At 42.6% G+C, this 11,876-nt stretch overlaps 1 protein-coding gene across 1 annotated transcript; it reads left to right on the top strand.

The window, feature by feature from the left end:
* Positions 1–641: 641 nt before the first annotated feature.
* Positions 642–11,533, top strand: CIST1 (colon, intestine and stomach enriched 1). Its single transcript, XM_063294064.1, has 5 exons — positions 642–676; positions 3,664–3,726; positions 7,898–8,179; positions 11,008–11,165; positions 11,365–11,533. Exons 1-5 carry the CDS (start codon positions 655–657, stop codon positions 11,410–11,412), a joined length of 573 nt encoding a protein of 190 aa, XP_063150134.1. The 5' UTR covers positions 642–654; the 3' UTR covers positions 11,413–11,533.
* Positions 11,534–11,876: the final 343 nt, after the last annotated feature.

Raw genomic sequence — 11,876 nt, 5'->3', positions numbered from 1 at the left:
CTTTCCTCCTACATAGGGAGTTGGGCTTATTCCTTCTGAGTGAAAATAGAGAAGAGAAGGTATTAAACAGCCCTGCCTTCTTTCTGTTCCCCATTACTGTAGTACTACTTCACCTTCCCCATGCAACAGACCAACAACCTCTTGACTTTTCATTTATTTCGGACATTTCTCCCCAAAATCCTTCTTATTATATTTTGCATTCCTCACCAGCCTTGTTTCATTCTCAACTTTAGCCTACCCCTACAGGCTCAAGTTAGTTTAGCACATGTGAAGGATGATATTTTCAGTTCTCTAACTCAGCCTATCTAGGGCTGCAATAGAAAATTGATTAACTGTTTTTTTATTTATTTAATCAACTAAAAACGTGCTTCAGATTATCTGGATAAGAGTTATATAAACAAGGCAAGTTCTTATCAAAATTCTGCATCCATAGAGAACATACCCATCATGCTATTCCCTTTCAAGGAAATTGGTGTTGGAATTGTCCTCACTCTCCAGCACTTCATGACCTATTGACCATACCAAGGCAGTAGGATATAAAGTTTACTTCATGTATATTTTTGGCCATCACTTTCCCTGTTCTTTGTTCAAGAGGTGGCTAATCTGATGTCACTTCCTTCTACTTTTGTTCACAGGCAGGCTGTTACAGACCACATGCTGTCTGACTCTCTTCCTGGTAAGATGGGGTTAGCTTGATGCTAGGTTTTGTTTATCTCTATAATGTACTTCCTGCAAACAAATCTCCTTTCCCCTATTGTTATAAAATTTGTTTCAGTAATCATTGCTCAAGCCAGATTCCTGCTGCTAGGAATGCTCACATGCACACTCATAACACCCCACCTTCCAGCAGTGCAAAGCTCAGGAAAGGAGTAAGAAATAATAATAGCTTCCTGAAATAAGAAAAAAGAAAAGGAATTAGTTAAAGCTGGTTTACATGAACAATCATTCACTCTATTTTACCTGTCAAACACAACAGATTTGGTCCTTGAGACATTAATTTTGATGTCCATTCTGCTCATTGCATCATAGAATCTATCTAGCAATTCTCAGCAACATGACATCAGCTGCATACAAAAGTACATGGACTAATCAAAGAGAAGATCTGTAGCTCAGGGTCGAACTGTGGAGTCCTTGGTGCTCTCTGAGCTTGGTTGTTTGCCTGCAGACGTTCCGTTGCCCAGCTAGGCAACATCTTCAGTGCTAGAAGGGAGTGGGGTTTGCTCTCTGTTTATATACAGTATTTTGTCCTGACAGTGTTGTTGTTGGTGTTGTTCTCTCCTTGGCAGTTCCTTGATTAGCACCAGATGGACAATCAAGCAGAAAACAATACCCCAACCAAGGAATGACCACGGAGACAAACAATCAAGCAGACAAACAATCAAGAGGAAACCAATACCCTGACCAGGGAGAAAACCACACTCCCACCAACTCTGTTAGGGCAAACTACTGTATGTAAACAGAAAACAAACCCCACTCCCTTCTAGCACTGATGATGTTACCTAGTCGGGCAATGGAACATCTGCAAGAAAACAACCAAGCTCAGAGAGCACCAAGGACTCCATGGTACATGGACCTTTACATCCCCATGCAACACTCCTCTAATGTCACCATAAGCATTGAACAATTTTCTAAACATTCCATATATTCTTACCCAAGCCTTCAACTCCATATTCAAACCAAACCAAACCAAACCAAACCTCATTATCCTCATGCCAAATCTGTGTACAGGGCAGAAAGCCACAGTCTGGACAGAACATGGCAAAGCAGACTGGCTCCAGGTTGGCAGAGTGTGACAAGGCTGTATCCTCTCCCCTTACTTATTCACCCTGTATGCTGAATATATATTGAGAGAAGCTGGATTAGAAGGGGAAGAGTGTGGTTTTAAACATGGAGGAAGAAACATCAATAATCTGTGCTATGCTGACGACACTTCTCTAATAGCTGAAACTGAAAAGGATCTGGAAGCTCTAGTAATAAAAGACAAGGAGCACAGTGAAAAAATTGGGACTAAATAAAAATATAAAGAAGACCAACAACAGGTACAGCAGCCAACTTTAAAACTGCAAATATTGAAGTGCATTTTAGGATCAATTATCAACATTAAAGAAACCAGCAGTCCAGAAATACAGGATGACTAGCAGTTGGTAGAGTAGCAATTAAGGCCTTGGAAAAGATACTGTATTCAGATGGCGCAATGTGTCTATACCTATGAACATCATGCATTGTGCAGGCAATGGTTTTCCTTGTGACACTCTATGGAACCGAAAGTTGGATTTTGAAGAAGCAGGGTAGAAAGAGTATTGAAGTGTGGAGTCCTTGGTGCTCTCTGAGCCTTGTTGTTTTCTTGCAGACGTTTCATTGCCAGACTAGGCAACATATGTAATGTTGGAGAAGTCTCCTGAGAATATTTTGGATAGCCATTAACATGAACAAATGGATCCTAGAACAAATCAATGGAAAGGTCTCACTCAAGGCATAAACGACCAGGCTCAATTACTCTATTTCGGACACATTATGTGAAGACCCAGCTCTCTGGAGAAAGTTCTAATGCTGGGAAAGGTGGAAAGGAAGAGAACATTCAGCAGCACGGTTGATGGACGCAGCTACATCAGCGATGGTGTGCCATTGGACGATTTGAAAGACCAGGTTGGGGGCAGATCCTCCTGGAGAAAATCCATCTATGTGGTCGCTAAAAGTCGACACTGAATTGATGGCACATAATCAGTCAATCAAAATGTCATGAGGTTGCCTTCATCACATCCCTAGTCCACAGTTGAAACAGCGTGAAGTTATCTTTAGCCTTTTTACTTTTAAAGTGTTTCCCCTCTTCAGGTTCCAGTTTTAAAGGGGTGTTTTCCCTCTTCTCCCAACCACTTGCCCTGCCAGTGTTGGTGTGGGTGTGGTTTTCTCGTTGATAGTTCCTTGATTTGGGGTATTGTTTTCTGCCTGATTGTTTGACTGGTGTTAATCCCTGCTTATCTGGGTGTTGGCTGCTGGAGAGGATGTGTTCTGGTCTTTTTGTTTCCTTCTTAGCTTTTTCATTGTTTCTTTTGAATGGTGTGTAAATGTGATTTGTGTCTGCTGATGGCTTTGTCACATTGGACTTTGAGCACATTTTGGCCAGTATGCCACAAGCACAACCATAGCCCAGTTTTAGCCCAGACATGCTCCCACAATTCTATACAAGTTGGATCTCCCATCTAGAGACCTTCTTGCAAGCTGACATACCATTGTCCATATCCATCAATTCAGGGGTATGTGCACTGTAGCGACACACACTCAGGATCAAGATTCTCCGTAGAGTAGATGACTCTGTTCTCAGATGTAATTTGTTATGATCAAGGTCCATCTTCAGAACAAAGTTTGTTTCAGGCATTCAAATTACCATGTTTTCCTGATAGGCAAAGGCAATCATTTGATGAATCAATTAGAACCACTGTAAGTGGCTCTTATAGGGTAAGTTCTGTTCTTGCTTCCCTTCACCTGTCCTGAAGAGGGCAGTGGTGTGCCACAGATTTTGTTAACAAGAGCCAAGTGTCCAAATCAGGCTTGGACCTATGCCTAGATGACACACTCTTTGTGAGTTGACACAGCCGGATTGCATCCTGTTTGCAGTTGAGACAAGCCTTTTTCCAGTATCTGCTTTTCCTTCAACCCCCTCAGGAGAAGAGGAGCCAGCTGTCATGGCCCTCTGGGTGCTGTTTTCACTGGTGGCATTTACTCAAGGTAGGTAACCAGGGCAGGAAGATGCTCCTGGGGAACTGGAGGGCAGCTGCATGGAGCAAAACTCAGCATGATAGCTGGTCACCCATTTATGGCTGTGCAAGAGATGACCTGGAATTTTGGGTTGCTAATCTAGAGCAGTGTTTCTCGACCTCAGCAACTTTAAGATGTGTGGACTTCAACTCTCAAGATTCCCCAAGCCAGCCATGGGAATCCCGGGAGTTGAAGTCCACACAGCTTAAAGTTGCTGAGGTCGAGAAACACTGCTGTAGAGGACCTGCATTCTGCAAGAAAGTCAGTGCAATCTGCCATTTTAAAAACACCCCTGGGAAGGTGAAGGTGTTCAGAGCATTGGGATAAACCCTGGATGCTGTTTCAATGCTGAGTTTTAACTTAATGATAGACTGACTTCTTCTGATCAATCAAGCTCCCCCCCCCCCCACCGCCACCCCGTGAGAAAGAGGATGTAAGATTTTGTTTCCGGTTGCTCAAAGAGACGAGGAAGTGAGAAATTCTGTTTATTCACAGGAGAGGCAGAGAGGGGATCATGGAAGAACTAGAAAATAATTCTTGAAGACTTGGAAAATAGAGGTCTGGCTGACCAATTCCCTCTATTATGCACAACGATCAGTAATAAGAATTAGGACTGTATACCCTGAAGGCATGAAACCTTTTGTTCGATCTACTCCAAAGGCGCCTCCCTCAATGCTTCAGCTCTTAACTAGAATTCGAATGGGATTACTTTAGTTAATTATTAAACTAACACCAATCGACAAGTTTTAACGTGTTTTAGTTTAAACTGCAATCTTACATGAAATATATTCTCCAATCTGTAGGCCTACAGGAGTGTCAGTCCACAATTTCAATAAACAGTTCTCTAAACGTATTGGATGAGCACTGTAGAAAATGCCAAGTTGAAGACCACCATTGGCCCTTCCATGGCAATAAGCATTGCTGAATCCTTCTTTAAAGTACAAACCAGAGTTTAAAGAATGAAACTAATAAAATAAATATATCTCGTGCAATAATTCCAAAAGGTCATGATAACAACGAAACAAACCAGCTTCAAATAACTCGGAAGCATTGTTGGAATATACAGGATTTATTTAGCTCCAAACATTCAAAACAATTGCCCAGGACAGTTTACAGTATCAGTACAGAATGAGAGTATTCCAATAAGAACAAAAAAACCCCGAAACAACCAAGAACTGACAGTGGAGGGAAGACGTGGAGTGAAAATGGCTATGGTCTAATTGACAACAACATTAGTGACTTTTCCTAAGGTGTATATTTCATAATTGGGGTTAGGGAGTTTTTAAGCAGCATTGTTTTATAGGCCCAAAGCTGCACAAACAAACAATTAAAAAAAGTCACTTGTGCATAAACTTACACTTGGGCCAGTGGGTGATGGGGAAAAAATTATTAAGTATTTGCTTTAATGATTTCAAGTTAATTTTTCGCGCTTCTAAAGATACAAACAAGTGTGAGGCTTGGGTTATTTTCCCAGGGTATGCTATAATCTTTTTAACAAGACCTGTTATCGTGTCAAAGCCCACTGACCAGTCCTTGAAAGTACAGAATGGGTCCAACAAATTGGCTGATTTGATTCTTTGCCACCAAGAGCAAAGAAATGCTGGATTTGCTGGGAAACTGGTTCCCCCAAGAGATGCTGATAATGTGGAAGGGCTGTCGGGAACATGCGCACTTTCTGGGTTATACTGAGGGTGTTTTGTACAACTGTACAGTGTGTTATTTAACAGGCTGTTCCCAAATCATATCATATCCATCTGCCTGGTTTTGGCAAAGCTTTCAGCTTGGCAGAAAGAAAGATGTGGGAAGCTAATTAAACTGTGTTTTCTCCATGCCTGGAAGGTGGAGCGCTGCTATTTGAGCTCCTGCGTAAATGTATTATTTGTGCAGTAAGGGCAGGTAAGGAAACACCCTTTAGCTCAAACAGATATTTTCTGCCCCACCACAGTAAACATTTTTACTTTCATTTTCCCTGCTTGTGGCACTGCGCTGCGTGGCTCGCAAGCAAGGCACCGGAGGAAATCTGCAGGCTCCAACATTACGAAGAGTTCTGAGTGGCTTTCCAGACAACTAGCTCATCTAATAGCCCAAGTTTTTGCAACACAGGGTTGAAGGCCCTAGACCAGTTTCCTGAACCGTAGCAACTTTCAGATGTGTGGATTTCAACTCCCAGAATTCCCCAGCCAGCCCCAGCCAGCCAGGAATTCTGGGAATTGAAGTCCATACATCTGAAAGTTGCCAAGGCTGAAAAACATTGCCCTAGACTACTTTGAAAACTTCTGTACTTTTGTACTTCGATGTTGACATTCTATCTTGCCCCACTAACACTGGGGAGGAGAGAATCTGCGGCTGCCTGCTGAGTATGTTAATCTAGATTTATGCTGATTGCTTCCAAGGTGGCAAGTCTATGGCAGGTATTGTCCTAACAGCCAGGAACCACGCTGAGATGAGGAACAGGTCTCTAGTGCTTTATTACTGCTACATAAGACAGAAAATCCTAACAAACTGAAGAAGCGTGGGAAAAACCCAGACAGATAAACCCCCAAAGTTAAGGCGGGTCTGATCTGTGTCTCTTTGAATGGCTGCTTAATTCCTCAGAACTACGCATGCGTTTTCCCCCCTGGACAGGGGCCCCCTCCTGCTCACCATCAGTGCTCATGACAGGCATTCTTCACTCACGCCCCATTGCATCTAACCATGCCTGGATACTGGACTGACTGCTAGCAGTTTCGTCACCCTCTTCCCAATCCATGTATTTCTCTACAGTGGATCCAACCAGAGCTTTTTGGAATACAGCTAGTTAGGAAAGCAAGAGGCCACCTGGATGGATAGATTCCCTGCAGGACAGAAACCACGTTGTCCAGTGTTTTTCAACCTTGGCAAGTTTAAGATGTGTGGACTTCAAATCCCAGAATTCCCCAGCCAGGAATTCTGGGAGTTGAAGTCCACACATCTTAAACTTGCCAAGGTTGAAAAACACTGATGTAGGCTATATTCATGTGACATGCTTATCCATGGTTAACTGAAGATGGCTCACTGAATTAATCCAGGGGTATCTGCGGGGAGAGGGTCAAAAAAGTCAGGATGTCAGCCACAGCATTTGACTGAAGCCCTGCCCTTTTTTCCATGCATCATAAGCTGCAGCCCACAAAGCTTAAGCCTTTTAATAAGACTTTTTGTCAGAAAAGGTGCTACCTCCTAATTTTTTGCTACCCTAGACTAACATGACTCTCCTTTTGTGACATCCTGATGTAGAAGATGCTACCCACTGAGAAGCAGTGTTCACAGACCCATAACCTCCCCTGGATACACCTTTTCCAGCAGCAAAACAGGCCTGAAGTTTTCGCGTCAAGATACTGTTTGCCCGGAGAATCACTTTAGAACCAGTACAATAAGCACATTTTGCAGGGAAAGGAAATAAGATACCTTCAAAATGCTGTTTCAGGCACAAATATAATTTGTGTTGTTATGTAAGAGGATTTGAGTGGATTCTGATGCTAGCAGCTAAGACTACCAGTAAATGCTTCCAGGAAACCCACAAGCCAAGGAGAGCAACAGGAGGACTATTATTTGTCCTCATGTCTGCAAGTAAGGTGATAGACTGCCTCTCCATAGGAAGGTTCTATTTAGTTGCAACATTGTTCTGTTTAGTTGCACATGATAAAGTCTATTAGTTTATATTTCTAAGGGCCTACCTAATATATATTTAAAGAGATGAAAGCTAACTTCTGGCACTGAACCTTTGAAACATACACTGATATTCTGATGGCACTATTTGTTGTACCTGGAGACTCTGTTTTCAGTTACCGTTTTTAGGATGTGTTTGATGCGTGTGATCGGTTTTACTGCTGTGAGTTGCACAGAGCTGACTGAGGTGGCTTAAAAGTGCTGTAAAATTCATAGCCTGAAACAGGGTAAAGATCTCCCCATCCATTCCCTGTTTTTGACAGTGGCAAGGGTAATGTTCCAAAAAGCCCATCAGCAGGTCAGAAAGGTGGAATAAATGATGTCTCCTTCAATAGCTAATAATTGAAGATAGACTGCAGTTGAAGCTGGGGGCTCCATTAAACCATAATGAGTAAGAATGGGTAATAAAACTGATTCTGGTACCCTTTGATTGTCTGATTGTTCGGTCTTTCTGCAGGTAACCTTTCTGCTTCAGATAACATAAGCACAACCAGTTTGTTGGATGCATCAACAGCTAGCACTATAACAGCTGGTACAGTCTCAGACACAACCCAGAGCATAGCAGATGTCACCTCAAAAGCAGCCAGCTCATCTATACCTCAACCCACTGAGGCTACCAGCAACACCCCAAAAACAAATGACTCCAACACCAGTTTGATCACCATGATTTCTCCTACCAGCTCCAAAGAGCCCCTCACTAGCCAAATGGCTGAGTTCGTCAACAGCAGCACTCAGGCAGGTAAGAGGGAATTTTGCGATCTTATCACCCCGATAACCCGATCACGGGTCAGTTGGATTAGTTTCAGGGGTATCTGTAGGGAGGGGGTCAAAAGAGTCAAGGTGGCAGCTGCAACCATGGGATCGAAGCCCTGCCCCTTTTTACATGCATCAAAAAAGTAAAAATGGAGGCCACAACTATTGAAGGCCCACCCTGAAGCTGGTTATCTTTAAGGGAAGACCACAATTAATGTGCTAGACTTGACCATAGCACATCTTAGCAAGTAGCACTACACATGCTTGCTTTCCATTAACAGAAACACACCTATATACAAGTAGTCCTCACTTAACGACCATTCGTTTAGCAACTGTCCAGAGTTACGATGGCACTGAAAAAACCGAATTATGACTGTTCTTCACACTTATGACTCTCTCAGAGTCCCTGCAGTACGTGATTGTGATTTGGGCACTTGGTGACTGTTGCGCAGTTATGACAGTTGCAGTGTCCTGTGGTCACGTGATTGCCATTTTTGACCTTCCCAGCCGGCTTCTGATAAGCAAAATCAATAGGAAACCATGTGATTTGCTTAATGACCACTGCAAAAATGGTTGTAAAATCAGGCCCAGATTCACTTAATAATCTCATCGCTTAGTGACCTAAATTCCAGTCCCAATTGTGGTCATTAAGCGAGGACTACCTGTAGTATGTTTGTGGTGCATACTATATATAATTACTAACTTTCTTTCCATCTAGCCTCCTTATATTTCTCAAAATTTTCCATCCTGTCAAACTTTTATTTTGTTTCACTTCATTAGGGCTACCAAGTAGCAATCGGTCTGGATTTTTGCCACTCAGCTATGCTAGTGCTAATTTCATTTAGATTGTCACCCGCCATTTGGTTGATTGTGTAAGTGGTCTTCTCTTCCAACCAGCATATTCAAAGGAGCTAAAATCATGGTGTAAAATGCATAAAAGGTAACTATAGAAAATTCTGTCTCTCTGAACAAAATATTTAGTAGAACCACAAAGCATTCAGTAGCCTTTAACAACGATTGAAGAAATTCAACCAGTACAGCTTTTTTTCCTGGGATGGAGATTCTGTGATCAGTTCTGACCTATTGAATTTTGGGCTGCTCCACCTGAATGTGAAGAAGATGAAGATACTCACAAATGGACCAATAAACAATGTCACAATAAATGGAGAAGAAATGGAAGTCGTCAACAATTTCAGGCTACTCAGATCAACGATCAGTGCCAAGGGAAGTAGTAATCAAGCAATCAAACGACGTATCGTGCTGGGAAAATCTGCCATCAAAGAGCTATCTAAAGTTTTCAGAAGCAAAGACGTCAGTTTAAAAACAAAGGTGCGTCTGACTCATGCCATGGTCTTCTCAGTTGCCACATATGCCTGTGAAAGTTGGACATTAAAAAAGGAAGACAGAAGAAGAATTGATGCATTTGAATTGTGGTGCTGGCGAAGGTTACTGAAAATACCATGGACTGCCAGAAGAACAAACTAATCAGTTTTAGAAGAAATACAACCAGAATGTTCCCTAGAGGCGAAGATAACCAGGCTTAGACTCTCATACTTTGGGCACATCGTCAGGAAAGACCGATCGCTTGAAAAGGACATCGTGTTCGGTAAAGTCGAGGGCCAGCGGAAAAGAGGAAGACCTTCAATGCGATGGATTGGTATAATTACCGCAACAATGGATGCAAATACTGGAACCGTCAGGCATGTGGCACAAGACCAAACAGCATTTTGTTCTGTTATACGTAGGGTCGCCATGAGTCGTGAGCGGCTCGAAGGCAACTAACAACAACTGTGGCTGTACAAAGGGAAGAGCAGGAATTTGTAATATGAACAAGCTGAATGAAGTAACCATTAGGTGGCACTGCAGTCTAACAATAGCCTTTGTTGCAACAGGCTTGTTAGTTTTCCCATCCAAAGGACAGAGGAGAGAAGGAAGAAGGATCTTTCCAAAGTGCTAAATCAAGAAGAGAAGCTGTTTGTAAGGATGGGGTAGGACTATCATACCTGGTCTCCAAACACAGGGAGGACCAGGAAAGACCCACAGAAATTCCAACTCCACTGCCATCTAGTGTGATGTGGAGTTTTGCGGTCCCAATGGGGTGGTCCTACTGGGAGGGTAAACGTGCAGATTGTATTCTGTGGCTGGACGGCATCTCTCAGTCTCTCCTACTTCACAGGATGTGGTGAGGGTAAAACAAAGAAAGACCTAGACATGCTTTCTGGAGTCATTTGGAAGAAAGGTGGAATATCAGTATAAACCAATGAATCCTTGCCCCATCATTTTGCTAAGTGCCTGATGCTGGTGAGAGTTTGGCACAGATAAATCCATGAATAACAGACACACAAGAAGACTGTACATTGTGTAAATCAAATGATAAAGAACAAAAATTGAATTCTATAATCCCGGCTTGGTACCATGTACAGAAACTGTATGCTACGCCTTATATAAATATTGCACCTTTCACCATTGCTGCGTATTTCATCTATTTTTCTCTCCCCTCCCATTCTGATTGCAAAAAATATATAATTTGACCTAGCTTCCTGCAGTGGGCAGGAAGCAGCTAGGACAAGGGATGAGGGTGCGCTCCTGATTGTTGAAAACTTTGCCCATGCGCCCTCAACCCCTGTCCTAGCTGATTCCTAGCTGAATTTGATAACACAATCTGCATACATGTTCTGCACCTTTCTGAGGTTGGAATTGTGACAGCATATTACCCAGCCCTTCTTGGTTCTGTCTGTGGTTCTCCCATAAAACCAGGGTTGGGTTCTAAAAATCCACTAAGTCCCAAGGCTGCATCCCTCCTCTCTCTAACAGGTCAGCCTAGCCCTGAGTTGCAGTCTTCACTAAAACCAGGCCTGGTGGTTGTGATCTGCATCTTCGTCTCCATCCTGTTAATTGGCGCAGTTGTGGTCTTAATAAAATGCTGCCATCCGAAGAAACCAGCCTTCAAGAAGTTGGATGAAGTGCCAATGGTGTGTAGACCAGGGAGGTGTGTAGAACAAAAAGGGAGAGCAGGAGGTTGAAAAGGCTGGTTCCTGGACTTCCAGAGCCAGCATTCAGCTGCCAAGATCATACCTCTGTTCTTGGCTTCAAATGTTGACAAACTGGATAAATGTGGCATTTGAGAAGGTACCGTTTCAGCTCTTATCCTCTCTCTGTTTTTCTTAACAGGGAAAAGTTGCAGAAGATTCTCCATTTGCCCGATACCCACCCAAATAACCAAGCACACCCTTTCCAACTCCTCTTGTGGATTCTTGCTCCATGGATACTTTAAGCAGGCACCAAGAATGTCTGCTCCCCATTGTGATTTAGTGTGTGAAATAAACTTGTTCTTGTTGTATGAGTGCCAATTACTGATTGTCCCACTTAGCTGCTCTCGTATGAGTGTGTGTATGGGATGTATTTATTTATATCTCCATTTAGATAAATATTGATTTTGCAGATGCCTTCTTAAACTTGAAGCTTTGTGCATCTCTTGCACAACTTAGCTCTCCTTCCACTGAGATGTTAGTGATCAAAATGCTATGTGATACTGAGATGAAATCAAACAGAGAGCAAAACCAGGCCTATCTGTAAAATATGTCAGAGGCACAACAATTATTAATCACAGGAGTCACTGTGAAGTCATATATAAAAGAGGGAAGCCCTGAGTATTCACCGAGTTTCTTTCTCCAAGTGAAACA

The sequence above is a fragment of the Candoia aspera genome, chromosome 1, assembly GCF_035149785.1.
Source record: "Candoia aspera isolate rCanAsp1 chromosome 1, rCanAsp1.hap2, whole genome shotgun sequence".
Lineage (NCBI taxonomy): Eukaryota > Metazoa > Chordata > Lepidosauria > Squamata > Boidae > Candoia > Candoia aspera.
This window is presented reverse-complemented; position numbering and strand designations above follow the sequence as displayed.

What these genes read in the sequence shown, in the direction of transcription:
- CIST1 (XM_063294064.1), top strand. Translation starts at nt 655, where the DNA reads ATGCTGTCTGACTCTCTTCCTG. An exon ending in GCTGTCTGACTCTCTTCCTG is followed by an intron (nt 677 to 3,663) that starts GTAAGATGGGGT and finishes CAACCCCCTCAG; the next exon opens with GAGAAGAGGAGCCAGCTGTC. An exon ending in AGTTGGATGAAGTGCCAATG is followed by an intron (nt 11,166 to 11,364) that starts GTGTGTAGACCA and finishes TTTTCTTAACAG; the next exon opens with GGAAAAGTTGCAGAAGATTC.